This window comes from Mastigoproctus giganteus, chromosome 4 (genome assembly GCF_048544385.1).
Source record: "Mastigoproctus giganteus isolate SK-2022 chromosome 4, ASM4854438v1, whole genome shotgun sequence".
Classification (NCBI taxonomy): Eukaryota; Metazoa; Arthropoda; class Arachnida; order Uropygi; family Thelyphonidae; genus Mastigoproctus; species Mastigoproctus giganteus.
In genome coordinates this window covers 93056032-93077690 of record NC_143578.1, presented here as the reverse complement: position 1 = coordinate 93077690, position 21659 = coordinate 93056032, and the positions used below count along the sequence as shown (strand labels likewise).

At 37.0% G+C, this 21659-nt stretch overlaps 1 protein-coding gene across 3 annotated transcripts in view; it reads right to left on the bottom strand.

Moving 5' to 3' along the window:
- LOC150086917 (VWFA and cache domain-containing protein 1) overlaps positions 1-21659 on the bottom strand; it is a 464860-nt gene that overhangs the window by 381855 nt on the left and 61346 nt on the right. For all 3 annotated transcript variants that reach the window (XM_090372820.1, XM_090372822.1, XM_090372821.1), the window contains exon 4: positions 12709-12815. In XM_090372820.1, the coding sequence (XP_090228946.1) occupies positions 12709-12815 (107 nt within the window). The remainder of the gene's footprint in view (positions 1-12708; positions 12816-21659) is intronic.

Genomic DNA, 21659 nt, shown 5'->3' with positions numbered 1-21659 from the left:
CACATAAAGTCCAAGGAAGTGAAGCCAGTCGACATCGATGGACAGGGCAGTGTCGAGTCAGTTTGGTGTGACATAAAGCATAGGGAAATCAAAATTAAGAGTAGGAGTGTGCTATAGGCCTAATGACTCTGATGAGTATAATAAGATATTGTACAGGGAAATAGAGTGGGCCAGTAAATCAGAGAGTCTTATAATGGGGGATTTTAATTTCCCAGATATTGACTGGAATTTGTGGGTTGGTCACTCGCACACTAGCAAGGCTTTTGTGGATTTATTGGATGATTGTTTTCTACATCAGCATGTTCGTGAGGCAACAAGAGGGAGCAATACTCTTGATCTGATTATCAGTAGTGATTCTTCATGCATTAATAATCTGCAGATAAATGAACCACTAGGTGGCAGTGATCACAGTGTGTTGAAGTGGGATTTACTCAAGGAGGTAACTACCATCAGAGGTAAAGGGAAGGGTTTTTGTTTTCGTAAAGGTGACTATGATGGTCTGAGACAGTATTTAAATTCTATACAGTGGGACCAACTGATGATGTTACCAACAGCAAACTCAAAATGGGAAGCATTCAAGGAACTAATCTTGGAGGCTACCAGGCTTTACATACCAACAATTTTGTTCAAGGTTTAGGCCTAAATGGTTGTCAGATGAACTAATGAGACATGTGGCAGAGAAGAAAAATGCATGGGATACATACAAATTAATGGGTGACATGGAAGCCTATGATAGATATAAGTTGGTCTGTAACCAAGTCACAAAGGAGATTAGGCAGGCAAAGGCAGACTACGAAAAATCCTTGGCAAAGGATGCAAAGAAAAACAGAAAAGAGCTCTTTACATATTTAAACTCAAGAAGGAAAGGGATGAATCAGATTGGTCCACTGGATATTGATGGTTCAACAGTTGAGGATCCTGCTCAGGTGGCTAACAATCTAAACGAGTATTTTGCATCTACATTCACAGATGAGGAGTTATTCAGGAAGGAGAATGATGTAGGTAAAGTAAACATTGGCATTGAGCTGGATGATTTTGTAATAACTGAGAGGAAAGTGGAGGAGAGATTGTTGAGGATAAACATAAAAAAGGCACCTGGGGTGGATGGGATCTATCCAGTTATATTAAAGGAGGCAGCAAAGGAAGTAAGCAAACCCCTAGCCATAATTATGAGAGCTTCTTTGGACTCAGGGGAGGTACCCATAGACTGGAGATGTGCAAATGTAACCCCAATTCACAAAGGAGGATCAAAGGCTGACACAAGTAATTATAGACCTGTTAGTTTAACTTCTGTTCCAGGTAAATTAATGGAGGCACTGGTTAAAGAAGCACTGCAGGATCATCTAGACAAGAATTCAGTTATAGCTCAGACGCAGCATGGTTTTGTTAAGGGCAGGTCTTGCCTGACCAATTTGATTGGATACTATGATGTAGTCACAAAAGAACTGGATGCAGGGAATAACTTTGATATTATATATTTGGATCTTAGAAAGGCTTTTGATACTGTTGCACATGGAAGACTGCTGCACAAATTGGAGCAGTGTGGCATTGGAGGCAAATTGCTGCTATGGATAAGGGGATGGTTGAGTGGCAGAAGACAGAGAGTGGTAATCAATGGACACTGCTCAACGTGGACTAATGTTATTAGTGGAGTTCCTCAGGGTTCAGCGTTGGGTCCGTTGTTGTTTTCGGTGTTTATGAATGATATTGATGATGGGATATCAAGTTTAATGTCCAAGTTTGCAAATGATACAAAGGTTGGCAGGGTTGTTAAGGACACTACTGACGCTATGCTGCTGCAACAGGATCTGGAAAGGTTGAACAGATGGGCTGAGAGGTGGCAAATGAAGTTTAACATTGACAAATGTAAAGTACTACATATGGGAAACAGTAACCCCAGAGCAACGTATCAACTCTGCGGTACTACACTGACAGTGGTGGAGAATGAAAAGGACCTGGGGGTAATTGTGCAGGCAGATATGAAGTTCTCTGAGCAGTGCAGACGAGCTGCAAGAGTAGCTCATGGTGTCTTGTCAATGATATACAGGAATTTTTCCAGCAGGGATAAGGAGGTGATTATTCCATTGTATAAGGCGATGGTCAGGCCACACCTAGAGTACTGTATACAGGTCTGGAGGCCTCATTTCAAGAAGGATGTAGAGCTGCTGGAACGAGTACAGAGAAGGGCAACAAGATTAGTGAATGGAACAAAGGGGTGCTCTTACAAAGAAAGGCTTAAGTTTTGCAAATTACAGTGTCTGTAGACTAGGCACCAGCGAGGTGATCTGATAGAGGTGTATAAGGTTTTGAATGGTTTGAGCATGCTCAATGCTGATGGGATTCTTCATCTTGCTCAGAATAATCACCTCAGAGGGCATAAATTCAAATTGAGGAAGGACGGATGTCGGATATATGTGCGGAAATTTGCCTTTGGCCAGCGGGTGGTTGGTTGGTGGAACCGACTTCCATCACTTGTTGTTGAAGTTGATAGCCTAAACAAATTTAAAGCTCAACTGGACAGGTATTTCGAACGAACGGAGGGGTGAAATGGGAGTGGTGTGTGTTTTTTTTTTTTTTTTTTTTGGCTGATGCTGAATAAGCTTGCTTTCTTGCATCATATGCCTCTACTAATGCTAATGCTATATTTTGGAACATTTCCTTCAGAGTGAAAGCCTCGATGCGGTTTCCAAATCTGCCAATATTTCATCTTTGGAAAGTTTACCTCAAAGTTGCCTCATTCTTCCCCCTCCCCTCGACGTCGCTACTGTCACTAGTTCTTTGAATACTGTGCAAAATATCGGAATCACTCGGATATTCAGCTACTATGACCATGTAAACATAGACAGGAGAAATTTACTGAAATGCGTGGATTCTCCGAAAAACATATGAAAACACTCACTTCTCCAAAAAAACGACTTCTTGTCAGAGTAAAGGGGAAACCATAACACAGGTTGATCATAGGCTATTTTCCACGTTGGGAATATTCTTAATCCTCTGACTAGATTTAGGCGCCTCCGTAGCTAGGTGGGAAGGAGCAGCAGCAGTGTGTAGCACACACTTCTTGATTAGACCGGGGTTTGAGCCCGTCACCACCAAATACGGAGGATGCGGAAAGGTCAGGGAATGACCACCACATATCCCGGAGCAATATGGCCTTAGTTGCTAATGTTCCTAAAAAAAAACCAAACCAAAATAACTGACTAGATTATGGGAAGCATATAAGCATCGAAGTAGGGATCCCACACGGTGGTTCTCTCTTGCTATTTGCAGCAATATTTGTTCCATTAATGGATCAAATCTCAGCATTCCTATTGTATGCTACTTGCCATGCAAACACATTTTTGGTGATTCATAAGAAAGACAAACCTCCTCTGAATCTGTAAACAGCTACCTAAATACATTCTGTAAGTATGCCAAATTTTTTGGCCTCTCAATTAATCCAGAAGTCAAACTATCTCATCTTTACTCCAAGTTGGATGACTACTGCTCATACTGCATCTTCTCTACATCTGGAATTGGCAGGAAATGTTCTGACTCCCACAGACAGTGTCAAATTCCTAGGAGTAATTCTTGATGCCAACCTCACCTATAAACAACAAATCCAAGCTCAGTATTCCAAAGCCCTGGAAATAGATCTGTGTAAAATGCACAATAAGCAAATAATCAGGAAATACCTCACAACTTACTTCTGTAGTGTGCTCTCCTATGCCATGGAAGTTTGGTCTGCAGCACCACCCACTAGCCTCAGGAAACTATGGGGCCTCGAATTCTGGTGCTGAAGTGGGTCAACTTGTGGTCGCACCAGATCTACATGACATCAAAATCTGCACTCTGCTCCAACCTGCAATACATGCCCACAGTCCACAGAGTCCATGTGCTAAAAATAAAGGCATTCCTTCATCTGTGCTCAGATCAACATCTGGAACATGGCTGGTTGGTGTTTGCCAGGCAGACATTTCTGCAGTACCCCTTCCTTGTGCTCAACTGCAGAGGTTATAGAATTTCAAGAGACACTTCCCAAATGTGACTCTGGATACTCTCAACTCACTCAATATCGACAACCTGTGGACTATAGACAAGGCATATCGCGATGGCATCTTGTCCTATCTTGCTGTTTGTAAATGACAATTATGTAAGTGCCAGTCTTAGTTAGCCGATGTCATTTCATGTTCTGCTCAACTTGTAGCCATTTTTTGTTTTAATTATTATTTAATTTTTACATTTGATTATTATTTTTGTTTTTTATTTATTTATTATTATTTAGTTATTTATTATTATTTTATTTTTTATAAAAAAAAAAGCACTTGTATAAACAGCGTATTGTAAGATTCCTCTGGCTTTCTGTGTAAGGGATCACTATTGTATACAATTTATGCTAATAAAGAATCTTATCTTATCTTATATTAACTAGTGAGACTACTCGGAATGTCACTCCAAAGGTTTTACGGACACCAGTAACGTGGAACGGTAATCCCTTTCACCCTTAATTGACTCTTTCTAATTGCCTAAAGGCCAGGTGAGAACAATACATACAAAGTTGTCTCTCATAATGCATCGTTCTATGGAAATTATTTTAAAGGTTTCCATAGAAACTAAGGGGAATTCAAAAAAATTCGCTATGAAGAAGTTCGTTAAACAGAGGTTTGACAGTAATTAACTCAAAAATGAAGCAATTTTAAAATACATAACTAGTTGATTGTGCCATTAAAATGTTGGGGATGGGACCCTGCTTGCCACACCGTAATTCCAGCTCTGGATACTCAATAATTAAATTCAGGATTTCATTTGTAAAATAAATACAGTGAAACTTCTCCGAACGGACACCTCTCGTTAACGGACATCTCTCTACAATGGACATTTTCAAATTCCCCAACTCACCTCCATTGGTTTTAACGTGTTTGCAGCTTCTGTCTAGCGGACATTCTCTGTAACGGACGCAGACAGGCAATCTGCACTGTTTCGTTTAGATTAGCACTTAATTTGATCTCCTCATAATGGACAGCGGGCGAGCTCATGGCCCTTTTTCTAGGAACGTTTCTTTCACGTATTGCCTCAATCATGTGTTTATTTTCTATTTCCAATTCTCTGAATTTTATCAAGGTTTACGTCGGGTTCTAAACCCTTTTTCAAGAATTTTAAGGCACATGTAAAACTTCTGATGAATTCGGTGTGTGCGGGGCGGGGGAGGGATATGGTCGGCCTTTCGTCTTTTCAGTTTCAGTTTTCAGTTTTGTTCAGTGTCGTGTGAAGTGCACAATGTCTTCTCGTAAACATTTAACTTTAAAAGATAAAGTCGAACTCATTAATGCGTATGATCAGCAAAAAAATAGTGTTCGCAATCTCGCTGCAAAATTCAAAATTGGGAAGATGCAGGTAAGCGACATCCTAAAGGAAAAAAATGAACTGCTCAAACAATTTTGGCAACACGGAAATGATCAGGTTCAAAAATCATTCCCGAAAATTGTTGGACTTCAAATTTGTCGCGCACGTGCCAAAAAAATTCCCATTAATGGGCCTATTATTAGGGAAAAAAGGCTTTGGAGGTTGCAAAATCTATGGGAGTAAATGAGTTCAAAGCTTCTGTGGGATGGCTAAACAAGTTCAAAACTCGGCATAAAATTTCTTGGAAAACCGTAAGTGGTGAAGGTGGATCTGTTGATACTGGGGTTGTAACAGAGTGGACCGTCAAATTGGAAGATTTATGTCGTGATTCTGAAGTTAAGGATACTTACAACTGTGACGAAACAGGGTTGTTTTTTTAAAGCTCTTCCTGAAAAAACAATGAGTCTTAAAAACAAAAAGTGCCAGGGCGGAAAAATTTCTAAGGAACGCTTGACTGTACTATTGTGTACAAATATGCTGGGAGACTTTGAACAACCTCTTGTTATAGGAAAACCACAAAATCCTCGTTGTTTCAAGGGCATAAAGTTGAATCTTTTGAATGTTGACTGGAAGTCTAATAAAAAAGCGTGGATGACACGAGATATCATGAGCGAATGGATAAGTCACTTTAACCAAAACATGATTCGTCAAAACAGAAAAATTATTCTTTTCATGGATAATGCTGCATCTCACCCGCACATTGAATTGTCCAACATTCAAATCATTTTTCTGCCACCAAACACATCTGCAGAGTGTTAGCCCTTGGATCAAGGGATAATAAAAAATTTTAAACTTCACTACAGAAAACGTGTTTTAAGACATCTCATTGCAAACACGAACGATGTAACATGTGCGAGTGATCTTGCAAAGAAAATCAGCACCCTAGATGCGATTCAATGGATTTCCTCTTCAGTAAACGCAATTAGAAAACAAACTGTCGTGAACTGTTTTGTAAAGTCTGGCTTCTCAAACGCAAAAATAGAAGTTGTGAACAGCAATGTGGAGCACCAAGAAGAAGAAGAACTTCAACATCTATTGATAATGTACGATACTTCCACTGCAAGTGACCCTGGCTACAAAGATATAGACTCAAACCTTACTACAGAAGATGGTGCTCTAGATATCAACGACATTATCATCGATATTTTTCAAGAAGTTCCTAATGAGGATGAAGAAATGGAAGGAGGTCATTCTGTCGAAGAACATATTAACGACGAACCACCAATGAAAATAGAAGAAGCGCTCATACAAATCAATCGTTTAAAAACGTTTTTCGCTGCTGAAGAAGACACTGAAGGACTTTCGATGAAAAAGGAGCAGAAGAAAATAAGTGATTACTGTATGTATTTTTCTTAAGGTAAAGTCATAATATGCATAGCACAATTGTATGTATATTATTTACAAAAATATTGTTCAAAATCTGTATATATTTTAATTTAATTTTACATTAAATGTTTAACGATTTTTCTTTCTTTCTTTTTTTTTTTTTTTCTCCCTCAAACTTCTTGTTAGCGGACACTTCTCTCTAACAGACACATTTTCGTTCCCCATGGCTGTCCGTTAAAGGGAAGTTTCACTGTAATTGTTTCAACAATGGGCTTTCAAATTTTCAAAAAAAATAACAATGGGCTCTTGTGAGTCCAGTATAGCTCACCACTGCTTATCACACCAAACAGACTCAACATTGCATTGTTCACCAACATCAACTGGATACATCAATTGCCTTAGATTTTATGTGTTTCTTAACTAACAGCATAACCCCTCCTCCCTTTCTGTCCTGTCTATCCTTTTTGTACACATTGTACTCCCAAAATGCCAATTCTGCACTGCGCATATCTGTGTGACACCACATCTCGGATATCTCAACAATATCTGCCTTTGATGTCTTGACTAGCACTTCAAGCTCATCAAATTTATTAACTATACTCCTAGGATTGGTGTACATGCAAGTATACACGCACCTGTTTCTACTCTTAGTTACCCTAACACAGCCCATATATTTATTTGTTTCATTATGACTCCCAACAGTCCTGGAAATCTCCATTGTCTTGCTTTCCATGCTGCTGTTCATTCTAATAGAAGCAGTACAAGAATCACTTTTGTCGCTGCGTGCAGCCACTGTTAACCTTTTAGTCTGTGTATCCAACCCCCAAGCTAGCAGTTTTCCGAACCCACCTAACACTGCTTCGATAGCATCAGCATCTATTTAAGTGTTCCCCAACCCTGTAGAAGTAGTCTCTCCTGTCAACAAGCACAGACCAGGCTGAAAAAAATTCTACCTCTTGAGCTTTGCACAATCTCTCCAGGACCGAATTGATCGATAAGGCTCTCATCGTATACTCCCTCCTATTGCATCTGGGCAGAATTGCAGACACTTTCACATTCAACCCTAACTCGCGACTTTTTTTCAACATTGATCAGTACCTGTTGAGTAAGTTTGCAGATCTCTTACTCTTAATGTCATTAGTTTTTTTTTTAGGAGCATTAGCAACTAAGACCATATTGCTCTGGGGATATGCAGTAGTCATTCCCTGGCCTTTCCGCATCCTGCGTATTTGGTGGTCATGGGCTTGAACCCCGGTCTAATCAAGAAGCGTGTGCCATGCACTGCTGCTCCTGCCCACCTGGCTACGGAGGTGCCAATGTCATTAGTTCCAACATGTACAACAATATCACTTTTTGTGCCCTTAAAAGATGATATCTGCTCTACGTCATCAACTTTTGCCCCTGGCAGACATACCCCTGGTCCTGTTCTACCTATCCTTCTTTCATAGTATATTTCCCGTCTCCCTGACAATAGAGTCACCAACAATAACTAGTTCCTTTGAGGCCAGTGTATTCTGCCTTGGAGATTGCCTCTGTGTTGCCTGATGCACAGGAGTCCGCTCTGCCGTTGAGCTGGGCAGCTGAGAGCTTGTGGCACCTTATAATTTCTTCGAGGGCATTTACCCTACATCTCAAGCTCTCATAGATGCCAGTCAGAATGCTGAGTTGGCACCTAATTTCTTGACACTCTAGGCATCTAGCACACACAAAGACATCCTCCTTGGCTAGATCATGTCCTGTTTAAGGAAGTTCAGCAAATTTTTCACATTTCGCACATTTTTTGAGATTGTGATACATTGGAGAATTGCCCTATTCATTTCTCCCGAGTCACAGCACTCTCACTAGTCTGTGATCTTCACTTTGATTGGAGAATTGCCCTATTCATTTCTCCCCCGAGTCACAGCACTCTCGCTAATCTGTGATCTTTGCTTCGTCACTCTAGTCTGGGTCATATTTCCGTTTAAATACAGTTTAATTAAAAACGGAATTTAATAAGATTAATAAATATTTTTTAATTGATAATACTATACTAAGCTAACAGATTCCTAATACACTGCTTCGTATTACGTTATCTAGTTTTACATTATATCTTATGCTATCAGCTTGAGATACAGTAGACTCCCGATTTTCCGAAATAGATGGTAAAAAACAAATTGCGGATAATCGATTTCCCGGTTAATCCAAAAATACAGAAGTCCCCGACATACGTAAGGGATACGTTCCAGGACTTCTTACTTCATCGAGTTTTACGTAATTCGGGAATGACTAGTAATATATTGCTACTATAATATTATTGACAAATCTGAATTCAGAACGATACTTGTTAATGTTTAACCATTTTCATACATTCTTATTAGGTTAATTTTCAGATTCAAATCGATCGCCTTCCTTTTCTTGGTAGATTTACTAGTACTGCTGTCACTTATTCTCTTAGTCGGCACCCTTATAACAGTCAAAATGAAATTTTCTGTAAAGAACTTCACAGGGTTTAGGTAAATACTCACTATTACAAAGGGTACTAGGAAAGTTTTGCAATACAGCTTTGTTTATTTAATTTTTTCAAAGTAATTTTCTCTACATTCAATACACCTCTCCATCCTCCGAAACCAATCTTTAAACCAGTTCTGCCAAGTTTCACTAGGGAGTAAAGCACACTCGTTGTCCCAAGCCCGTAGAAGGTCCTCATCGCTTGGAAAACCGCCTCCCTTTTAGCTTCATTTTCACATGCGGGAACAGTGCAAAGTCGCAGGGAGCAAGGTCTGGCCTGTAGGGAGGGTGCTCGAGAAGTTTCAGTCCTGTTGTGGTCAAATATTTGGTGCAGGCTTTGGCGCGGTGAGCTGCAGCATTATCGTGATGGAGGTACCAGGTGTCCATTCTTGACTTTGGCCGCAGGTTCTTCATAGATCCAATGACTTTAGGCAGGCATTGTTCAGTATACCACTTAGCTGTGACTGTCTTCTGCGTGTCCAAAATGTCACGTTCCACAATTCCACTCGATTTGAAAAATACAGCTATCATTTTCTTCTTTACAGATCGGGATTTTCTGACAATTACGGGTGTGTCGTCATCATCAAAGACCCAAACTTTGTTTCGAGCCTTGGTCGGCAGATCGTAATAGTACAGCCAAGTCTCGTCACCTGTCACGATGTTGTTCACATACCGAGATTGTCCCTTATCCAACTTTTTTAACATCTCCCGGCACCAAGTCACACGTCGTGTCATCTGCTCTTCAGTCAGTTGATGCGGCACCCAGAGAGAACAAAGTTTCTTCACGTGCAAATGATCTTGCAGAATCGAATGAATTGCTGGTGCATTTAGGCCCAAAGTATCCTCTATCTGTTGGTAGGTCACTCGCCTGTTTTCGTCAAGCATTTTCCTCACAGCAGTAACATTTTCCTCCGTAACTGACGTTCGTGGCCTTCCCGGCCTCTCAGAATCCTCCAGAGTGAAATTTCCCCTTTGGAATTCTCTATACCACCTGAATATCGTTGTACGATGTGGACAATCAGCATCTAGTGCAAGAGTCATTTCTTCTAAGCACTGGTCTATGGTTAAACCACGCACGAAATTATACCGCAAAACTGTCCTTATCTCATTTTGTGACCATGATGCCATCGCAAGCACTTTACACTCTCACTACTAATGAATAACTGAGCCCATCGACTTGGCGCGGCAGCTACTATGCACGTATGAACATGTCTCAACATGCAGCAACAAGCAGCTTCCTGTGATTCATTGTTGGGTCATATTGCAAAACTTTCCTAGTACCCTTTGTATATCACCCCGCACGAGCTCACAATTTACTAAAGCACATTTCTGGAGGTCAACAAAAAACAATAAAAACAATTTGCCCTTTCTGGTTCATTGGGCTTTTCTGTTAGCACAATCTATTATGAACGGGAGTAGTAAACTCAATCTTATTGCATTTGCGATAATACCGATAGCTGGAATTCTGTGAGTTTTTATGTTATTATGGTGAAATGTGTGTCCCCTTCACTGAAATCTAGTCATAAAAAAAAAAAAAAACAGAAATAATTGTAAGAATCTTCTCTTCTTTCCTATTTTTTTTGCTTGTGACTCTGATCTCACTTGTGCAATTTGTGCATGCCGTGATCGTCGTTATTGATTGCTTATTATTATTTTTTTTTGTTGTTTTAAATTTTATAATCCTGAAAAAAATATATTTTAAAAAAATAAAAAAAATTGAGTGAAAACAAATTTAAGTAAATCCGTAGTTACGTAAGTCGGGACTTACTAGATCGAAAAATGTTAAGCAACCTACGTAAAAAATATGGCGATAGATAAAAAACTTACCACATACTACTCGTGGTAAGTTTAAATTTAAATTTAATAGCGTCCCTTTATTTTTTACAATGTCGCGTATGGTTTGGTCACCAACATTATAATGGTTCATTAGAGATTTAACAGATGCACCGTTTTCAAACTTTTGAATAATTTCAAGTCTTTGTATAACTGAAAGTGCAACTCTTTTGCACTTACCCATCATTTTCGTGATTTGTAAACAAAAAAAAAAAAAAAAATTACTATTAAAAAAATTGACATCCCTAACATAAATAAAGAAACAAAATTTGTCTTTTTGCCATGCAACGTAATTGACACGATGCGCTAAAACAAACTAAATATTTTTCTCTCTCTTTTTTTTTTTTTTTTTTTTTTTTTTAGCAGCGGATGTAAAGACAGCGGGGATTGCAAGATAATAGGTGCACTTACCTCCCAATGACGGCAGTTCTTGTCACTTATTTCAACTTGCAAAATATCTGTTTATACCTCTTCTAGTTATTATTTGAATTTTATTATTATGCTTTGTAAAAAGGATAGGTGGAACAGAACCAGGGTATGTCTGCCAGGGGCAAAGGTTGATGACGTTGTAAAGCAGATATCATCTTTTAAGGGCACAAAAGGTGATATATAGTTGTACACATTGGCACTAATAATATTAAGATTATGAAACCGACAGAATTACTTAACAAGTACAAGTCACTGCTGAAAAAAGGCAATGAATTAGGGTTGAATTTGAAAGTGTCTGCAATTCTGCCCAGACAAGATAGGAGGGAGTATGTGATGAGAGCCCTGTCGATCAATTCGGCCATGGAAAGATTGTGCAAGGCTCAAGGGGATCAATTTTTTTCAGCCTGGTCTGTACTTGTTAACAGGAGAGACTGCTTCTACAGGAATGGGATACACTTAAGCTGATGCTATCGAAGCAGTGTTAGGTGGGTCAGAAAACTGCCAGCTTGGGGGGATACAAGGACTAACAGATTAACAGTAGCCACTGGCAGAGGTGAAAGTGATTCTTGCATTGCTTCTATTGGAATGAGCAGAAGCCTGGAAAACAAGATGCAGGATATTTTCAGAGTCATTGCGGTACAAGTAAACACATGGGTTGTGTAAGGGTAGCTAAGAATAAGAACAGGTGCATGTATACTTGCGTGTACACCAATGCTACCAGTTTGGTAAATAAATTTGATGAATTTGAGGTATTGCTCAAAGCATCAAAGGTAGATATTGTTGTGATATCAGAGACTTGGTGTCACACAGATATAAGGAATGCAGAACTGGAATTTGGGGAGTATAACGTCTACAGAAAGGATAGGAAGGGAGGAGGGGTTATGCTATTAGTTAAGAAACACAAAATCCAAGGAAGTGAAGCCAGTCGACATCGCTGGACAGTGCAGTGACGAGTCAGTTTGGTGTGACATAAGCATTGGAAGATCAAAATTGAGAGTAGGAGTGTGCTATAGGCCTAATGACTCTGATGAGTATAATAAGAAACTGTACAGGGAAACAGAGTGGGCCAGTAAATCAGAGAGTCTTATAATGGGAGATTTTAATTTCCCAGATACTGACTGGAATTTGTGGGTTGGTCATTCACACACACTAGCAAGGCTTTTGTGGATTTATTGGATGATTGTTTTCTACATCAGCATCTTCAGGAGGCAACTAGAGGGAGTAATGACAAATGATTCTAATGTTACTTACTCTCTGACAAATTACTACTGGGACTAAATGAACCATCTGGCAAAATGGGAGGAGCTATGTCACAAGTTAAATCTTTGGCTACTTCAATACCAAAATGTTCATCATAACTGTAAGGAAAAAACATACAGTGATTCAATATTATACTTATCCATACAAGTTATTTATGTTTCTAATATGCTTTTATATATATTTTTTTGAAAATTACTAGTGAAATATTTCTTTAGATTATCACTACTAAAAGAATTAAATCATAAAACAATTTTATAACCAGATGCCATGTATGATCCGATTCAAGACTTATGCAAATTCATTTTCAAATTTCATTAAAAAAAAAATTTAGAAGTCAAATTTATTTAACTTCTAAAACTTTTTTTTGTCATATTTGTGTCTCAATCTATGTCGTTGGATTGTGAATAAATCTGCTCGTTTTGCAAACTGTGATTTGAATATATGTATATATAATTAATTCCAACTACCCCTTCCTCCTTTAGTACAAATTAGTGAGGTTCTACAGTAACAAATATGCACTGGTTATTGCATGTAAAATTCAAGGTCATAAGTTATGTAACATATCAGAAATCTTTATCAGAAGTCCCAAATTATGTACAGTATAGTCAAAGGAAATTTTTCAAATAAATGTGAAAATTGAACACCTTTTCTTCCTGCTTACATGTTCCAGAAATATAAGGATTTGATCCAAATTATACTTCTGGAGCGTATAAGTTATTTTCATCTTGGATTTGTTGCTTACACAGCGAAATGCTCCCTTTACATAAGTATCAAATCTGAGATGAGACAAATTTTTTTTGCATACAAAGTTTGAGAACCTTAGTTACTGTTACTATAATGTGAAGTGTGCCAATTAATTCTGGGGAAATTACTACTTAGGGATGCTAGGACAAGTTTACAGTAGCTGTACATAATCATTTGCAATTATAGTGCTGGCTTGAGTAATGAATGTGATCATGGAGTATATATAAAGGACTCTGTGTTTTTTTTTTTTTTTTTTAATATTCTCAGTTAACAGTTCTCAATTTAACAGACTTTGGAAACAACTGATATCATCACTGATGGTCCGGATCATTCATTTAAGGCTATTTGCCATCAATTAAAATATTTTTACAATAAAGCAGAGTGCCAGGATAACAGGATTTTTCTGGCCACACCTTCCAACAGCCTGCTGAACTTGTATGATATCAGTACCCGAAAGCTCTTCTGTCTGTCACTATAAGACTTGACAAAATTTAACTGTGTAATTTAACTTTTCAAGCTCAACTATTCCACTCAATAAGTGCAATAAAAATAAAAATATATATTACAACATTTATCACTGTTTCCTAATATTCCAACAACTCTGACAACTATATTAATTTCTTTTCAACGGATAATTGGATTTAGCAAACAGATCTTACCCCCATATTAAATCAAATAAAACCATATTAAGTGCATTAAATCAAGCAAAACTAATTGTATTTAAAACAAAACAGAATAGAAAGAGTTAAATCAAATAGAACACAAATAATGCATTTTTCAAACAAGAAATATAGTGTTAAACATTAATAACTAAAAATTCAATCTACATGGTCCCTCCTCAGTTGTTGTTTTTTTTTTTTTTTTTTAAAGAAATCAGATATATTTTGTTAACTAAAAGTCCTATAATATTGCCATTTCATAACATCACTCTTCGTTCCTTTTATAGCAAGGAAATATTTTTTCAAATTTCTTATGAGATTTAGCAAATTTAATAATAGTATTGACGCAACTTCTGCCCTCATGAGATTTAACTTTTTCTTCACCTGGCTTCACATACAGATTTTTTTTCTTGAAGTGGTGTTACCATTTCATCTTCTTCTAGTTGTTTTCTTACATTACCCAAATTAACATTCATTTTTCCACTAAAGAGTAGCACATTTTAATACTCTTTATCCTCAATTCGATCTGAATAAGTTCTGCAAACTGCAGTGACTGGAGACTAGGTGCCTGAGAGGTGATCTGATTGAGGTGTATAAGGCCTTGAATGGATTGAGCATGCTGAATTCTGATGGGATTCTTCCACTTTCTCAGATTACGAACCTCAGAGGACAAATTCAAATTGACGAAAGACAGTTGTAGAATTGATGGCAGAAATTTGACTTTAGCCAGCAGCTGGAACAAACTTCCATCTGTCATTGTGGAAATTGATAGGTTAAATAAATTAAGGAGAAACGGGACAAACTTTTAGAGGGAACGAATGTGAGAAATGGGGGGGGGTTGGCTGATGCTACATAAGCTCATACGCTTGCTTTCTTGCATCACATGCCTTCATTAATACTACTACCACCATCTCTCTAAAGCTTTAAATATATAGTGTATACTTAAGTTACTAATGTATACGAAAAATGACAAACCACTATATTGTCATAAAGGACAAAAAACAAACTTTTTCAATTCAAATCCTGGTTTTCAAATAGAAAGAAATATTCAGAAAAAATTGTGTTTGGGGCAGTGTGTTTTATGTCTGATTGAGTAATTTTTTTGAATTATTATTTTAATTTTTGTATTTTCTTTCTTTTTAATGATAACCCCAAATACAAGAGTTATTAGAACCTACAGTACTTAGTACCATCCATGGGTTGAAGGTTGAGAAGATGAAAGAAGATATCTGTTGACATTAGACTTGAACTTCTATAGATTGTTATTTTCAGGAAATACATATGAAGGAAGACTGTTCCAGAAAACAGAAGTTGAATGAATAAATTAGGAAAAAGAAAAGTTGGTTCTATGAGTGTGAATTGGACAATAAAATGATGTTAACTGGTTGCGGCACGTGATGGGACTGCTTTGGAAGAGATAACAGGAATTATAGAAGCCAATTAAGAAAACAGTGCCCATGGAAGTATCTACAGAAAAGGCATGCAGCAGAAACAGAAAGTCTATGAGGCAGAGAGTGGAGAGATTTAGAGATGAGTCATTAATTAACCTAACTGCCCTCTTTTGAATGGAACCTACAGCCCTAAAAGCGGTTTTGGGGCAACTGCCCCAGATGTGGGAACAACATGGTAGGGCATGTTTGCAATTTGCACAGAGTGAATGTTTAGAAGAAAAGTAAAACTGAAAGAGAAAGAGTAAACCCAGTTTTTTAGATGCAAAGGAAGCAATATTTGCAATGTGATTATGCCAAGAGAGATTAGAAATCGGGGTAATCCCCAATAGAGACATATGATCTTGCCTACAAATCGGATGTCACTGAAAATAAAAAAAGGAGCAAAAGAATCCTTTTTATGAGATACAGGTCTGAGTTTTAGAAGAAATGAAATCAACTAAGTTATCTTTGCCCCAATGGCAAATTACCTGGAGATCAGCATTTAAGAAAATGGTAGTGGATATTCAAGAAGTTGAAGCTGTTTGAGGAGGGCAAGGTTTCTTAAACTGGAAGGTGGAATGCAATGTACTATCATTAGCAAAACTATGGACAGGATTTCTTGTCAATGGAAGCCCATTAATATACAGGAGGTAAAGAGTGGGAGAAAGAACAGAACCTTTGGGAACACCAACATTACTGGAGAAGTTAGAACACAGAGAGCCATCTACCATCACCCTCAGTGAGCGATCAGAGAGAAAACTGGATACCCAATCACAAAAAACAGATGGCAATCCATAATATGAAAGCTTATTTAGAAGACATTTATGCCAAACATGATCAAAGCTCTTTGAAATATCAAGAGCAACTCCTTGAGTTTCACAAAACTTTTCCATTGAATTTGTCCATAGATGGGTAACAAAAGCCAGAATACCACCAGTGAATCGATACTGACGAAATCCATACTGCGATCATTAATCAGATGGAAGGTTTCTAGATAGTTTAAGAGTTGGTGGTTAATTGATTTCTCCATTAGTTCAGAAAGAGTAGAAGTAAGTGCAATGGGATGATAATTTACAAAAATTCTTTAAAGCTCTCAACAGTCACTACAAAAAAAAATCAACTTCAAAATGGAAATCGAGAACAATGGCCAAATTCCGTTCCCGGACATCCATTTTTCAAGGAAGGCCAAAAAACCACATATGGAAGTTTTCAGAAAACCCACAGATACCAGAATCACATTAAACTATAAATCCTGCCATCCTTTCTCTACAAAAATAAGCATTCTAAAGTCTTTTATCCGATGAACCTACAGTATTTGCAATGAAGGTAATATACAACTGGAACTAAATACAATAACCAGGGTTGCCTTAAAGAACGGATATCTGATTCATGTCATCAATAAAGCCATTATAGAAACCTCCAAGTCCATTACACAACCACAACCTAGCATCGGCAGAAGAAGCACCTCCATATGTATACTGTACATACTTTCAATAAGCTCTAGAATAACCAAAGAATCCAAGAAACTTGGGATCTTCACCTTTTACAAAAGTTCAGCCTCCATCAAACAGATCACAAATCTACAGTCCAACTACCCAGATAATCCTAGAGGTCCCATATATAAGAAAGAGTGTGGATGTGGTAGTATATACAGCAGACTCTCGATTTTCCAGGAAAGATGATAAAAAAACAAATCCCAGATAATCGATTTTTCAGTTAACCCAAAAATACTGAAGTCCCCAACGTACATAAGATATACATTCCGGGACTTCTTCGTCGAGTTTTACATAACTCGGGAATGACTAATAACACATTGCTACTATACAGGCAGTTCTCGCTTTAAGAGTTCCTGGGTTTATGAGTTTTTTTCCCCAAGTATCAACAAAATCGAAAATATGAACATTAATTGCAAAAAATGAATCTTAAATATTCATAAATATCGCATTCCAAACCATGTGCGTAGTTATACAATACAGTATAACCCGCTTAACTGATAATTATCAGTTCCAGAGACACCATCGTATCGTTAAAATACCGTAATGTGAACCCAATAACACTTTGTTTTTTGGTAATTGGTTTCAACATCTCAGAAGTTGAAATTTCCGCTGTATAACTTTAGCTATTTATCTCTCTAAAATGTCATTTTTAAGGTCACGCTCATGACCTTAAGGCCATATAAAAGATCGTGAACGTGGTTTGTAAATTGTATTAGTTACCAATTCAAATCATTAAAATGCACTACACTTTCATCATTATCATATGTTCCATTATAAGAATCAATTTTAAACGCCTTTGTGATATTTTTCTAAAGCACATTTCTGGAGGTCACAACCATAAAACAATAAAAACAATTTGCACTTTCCGGTTTATTGGGCTTTTCTGTTACTGCAAGTAATTATACACAGATAGTAAATTCAATGTTATTGCATTTACCAAAATACCAATAGCTGGAATTGTGTGGTTTTTTACGTTATTATGGTGAAATGTGTTTCCCCTTTACTGAAATCTTCAATCGTATAAAAAATATAAATAAATTTTCAGAATCTTCTCTTCATTCCTTTTTTTAAAGCTTAGTAAACTTGTTACTTCACGCAAATCGTATTAGTTGTAAATTTTGTGTGCCGTTAATAAATGCTTATGCATGCTATTGTGAAATTTATAAAGAAAATAGAAGATTATCTTGGAAACAAATGCCTCTTGAAACGTTTCTGAAGAAGACGACTCCTCGTGCAACAAACCAACGAGTGCTGAGCCAATAATGAGTGATCAACGAGTGTGCATTTAGTCGACGATGAAGAATAAACATTCCTTAACGTTTTAAGTCGTAAATAATTTCTCTATTATTATAATTTGCTTGATTTTACAGGCTATGTTTTAATTTTTTTCCAATAAATCAATCATTGTTTAAACAAACTAATTTCATTGTTGAGAATGTAACCCCTATTTTTAACCTTATTGTCTATGGGAAATAAATTCCTGCTTCAAGAGGTTTTCACTTTACGAGCGCGCGCTGGGAACGAATTAATTCGTAAAGTCGAGAACTATCTGTATTATTATTGACAAATCTGAATTCAGCACGATACTTGTTAATGTTTGACCATTTTCATACGTCCTTATTTATTTTAATTTGCTGATCCAAATTGGTTGCTCCTTTTGTTGGTAGATTTACTAGTACCACTGTCACTTATTTTCTTAGTCAGCACCATGATAACGACCAAAATGAAATTTTCTGTAAAGAACTTCACAGGGTTAAGTCAAAAACTGACTATTATCACCTCACGCAAGCTCACATTTTACTAAAGCACATTTCTGGAGGTCACTACCGTAAAACAATAAAAACAATTTGCGCTTTCCGTGTTATTGGGCTTTTCTGTTCGTGCATCTAATTATAAACGGGTAGTAAACTTGATCTTATTGCATTTGCGATAATACCGATAGCTGGAATTCTGTGAGTTTTTACGTTATTATGGTGAAATGTGTGTCCCCTTCACTGAAATGTTTAGTTACATAAAAATAAAACAATAAATAAATTGTAAGAATCTTCTCTTCCTTCCTATTTTTTTGCTTGTTACTCCATATCTCACTTGTGCAATTTGTGCATGCCATGATCATTGTTATTGATAACTTATTATTTTTTTTGCGTTGTTTTAAATTTTACAATCCTAAAAAAAAAAATTGAGTAAAAAAAAATTTACGTAAATCCGTAGTTGTGTAAGTCGAGGACTTACTGCCGAAAGGACTATCGAAAAATGTTCAGCAACCTATATAAAAAATATGGCAACAGATAAAAAAAGAAAAAACTTACCACATACTACTCGTGTGTCCAAAAGATGCTTCCCTTTATTTTTTGCAATGTTGATTTTAAATCTAATAGCTTCCCTTTATTTTTAGGTCTTGCATATGGTTTGGTCACCAACATTATAATGGTTCATTAAAGATTTAATGGATACACCCTTTTCAAACTTTTGAAAAATTTCAAGTTTTTGTTTAACTGAAAGCGCAACTCTTCTGCATTTACCCATCATTTCCGCAATTTCTAAACAAAAAAAAAATATTTACTATAAAAAAATTTGACATCCCTGACATAAATATCGAAAAAAATTTTTTCTTTTTGCGGTGCAACGGAACACAACAATCGATGCAACACACTAAAACAAGCTAAACATTTGTTCTCTTTTTTTCTTTTTTGAGCAGCGAGTGTAAAGACAGCAGGGGTTGCAAGATAATTGGTACATTAATCTCCCAATGACGACTTATAATGCCGCTTCTTTTCGCTTATTTACAACTTGCAAAATATCTGTTTATACCTATTCTAGTTATTACTTGAATTTTATGATTTTTGGTTGATTTTTTTTTTTTTAATTTGGAGTCTTGAAGTATCCCAGTTAATCCAATCCCAGTAAATCGAGAGTCTGCTGTATATAGGGGAATCATACAGACGCCTACAGCGTAGAACAAAAGAGCACAAAAAAGATGTAGAATATGGTAGAATTCGACAATCTGATACAGCTCTCCATGCCTTCCAATGTGATGACACCTGGAATTTCCATAACACAAGCATCCTGTCCACAGATAGGCAGTATACCAGAAGAAAATTTAAAGAAGCCTTTCTTATCAAATTATTTGGATCCTCAGCAACCAATAGAAAACAGGGGGTTGATTTCAACCTACATTATATTCATCTCTTTAAAGAAAAAATAAGTGAAGAAATAAGGTTCCAGGAAAGAAAAAGAAATGAATCGACCAGAAAAGCAGACAGCATACACCCTCTTCCAGATCCCAGAAACAGCCTACACACCTAATGAGCAAAGGTCAACTCCGGTGCCCTCTACACTGCACCCAGAACCAGAGCAAGAGAACAAAGGTCATTGCACAAGCACTCTGGATTCAGGATAGGCAACTGGCACTATCCTGAATCCAGGATAGGCAACTGGCACTATTCTTATTGGCTAACTATATGAATACCTTACCTATAAATGTATTGCTGACTGAGCCAATTGCCCATTTAGGTCTGAGCGTCTGGCAGGAGGATTCGGTCAGCAGGTAAGAAGTTTATTTAATTAAAATAAACTTCTTGTGGTAATTTGTTATTATAACCTAGAACTTTTCATCTATTTTCTGTAAATTAGAATTGATCATATGTAAATACATCTCAGTTGATTGTTCTTTAGATCTCCTCAAAGTAAAATATAAGTTATTTTTGTCTCCCAACAGCAAGGTCTGATGATGGGTATCGGCTAGATACCTGAAACATTACTCAATGTATATTAGTTTAGGTAACATCTAAATAAAATATATTAAAACTCCACGTGGTGTAAGAGTGGTAATTTAGATATATTATAATTTAAATGGATAGAAACCATGTAACATACTTCCCTAACCATATTAAAACAAGTAAGTGTTTGGGAGGTTTAGATCTTTATTAGTATTAGTAACGGCCGCATGGTGCAAGAAAGCCTATGGCTTATGCTGCACCAGCCAAAAAAAAAAAAAAAAAAAAAAATCCGAACAAAACAATGATAAAAACAAAAAAAATAAAATAAATAAATAAAATAAATAACTAAATAATGATAATTAATAAATAAAAATAAATAAAAAGGAAATTAAACCTATCATCCTATGCGCTTCCCTTACCCGAAAGTACTATCCAGATGACCTTTGAATTTCCCCAAACTGTCGGCCTCTACCACCCATGAAGGCAACTTATTCCAGTAATTTATAACTCGCTGGCTAAAATAAAACTTCCTGCAGTCAAATCTAAACATTTCCCCCCCGTAACTTGAATTTATGTCCCCTAGTTCTAGCATCATTTATAATCTTGAAAATTTTGTCATCATTCATTTTACTGATGCCTCTCAGAGCCTTAAACACCTCAATCAAATCTCCTCTAAGGTGTCTAGTTTCCAAACTCTGCAACCCACATATTCGAAGTCTTTCTTCATAAGAACGCCCTTTTGCCGATCTCACCAGGCGAGTTACCCTTCTTTGCACCCTTTCAAGAAGCTCGATGTCTTTCTTTAGGTGCGGTCTCCATACTTTAACACAGTATTCCAAGTGTGGTCTAACAAAAGCCTTATATAATGGGATTATCATGTCCCTATCTCTACTT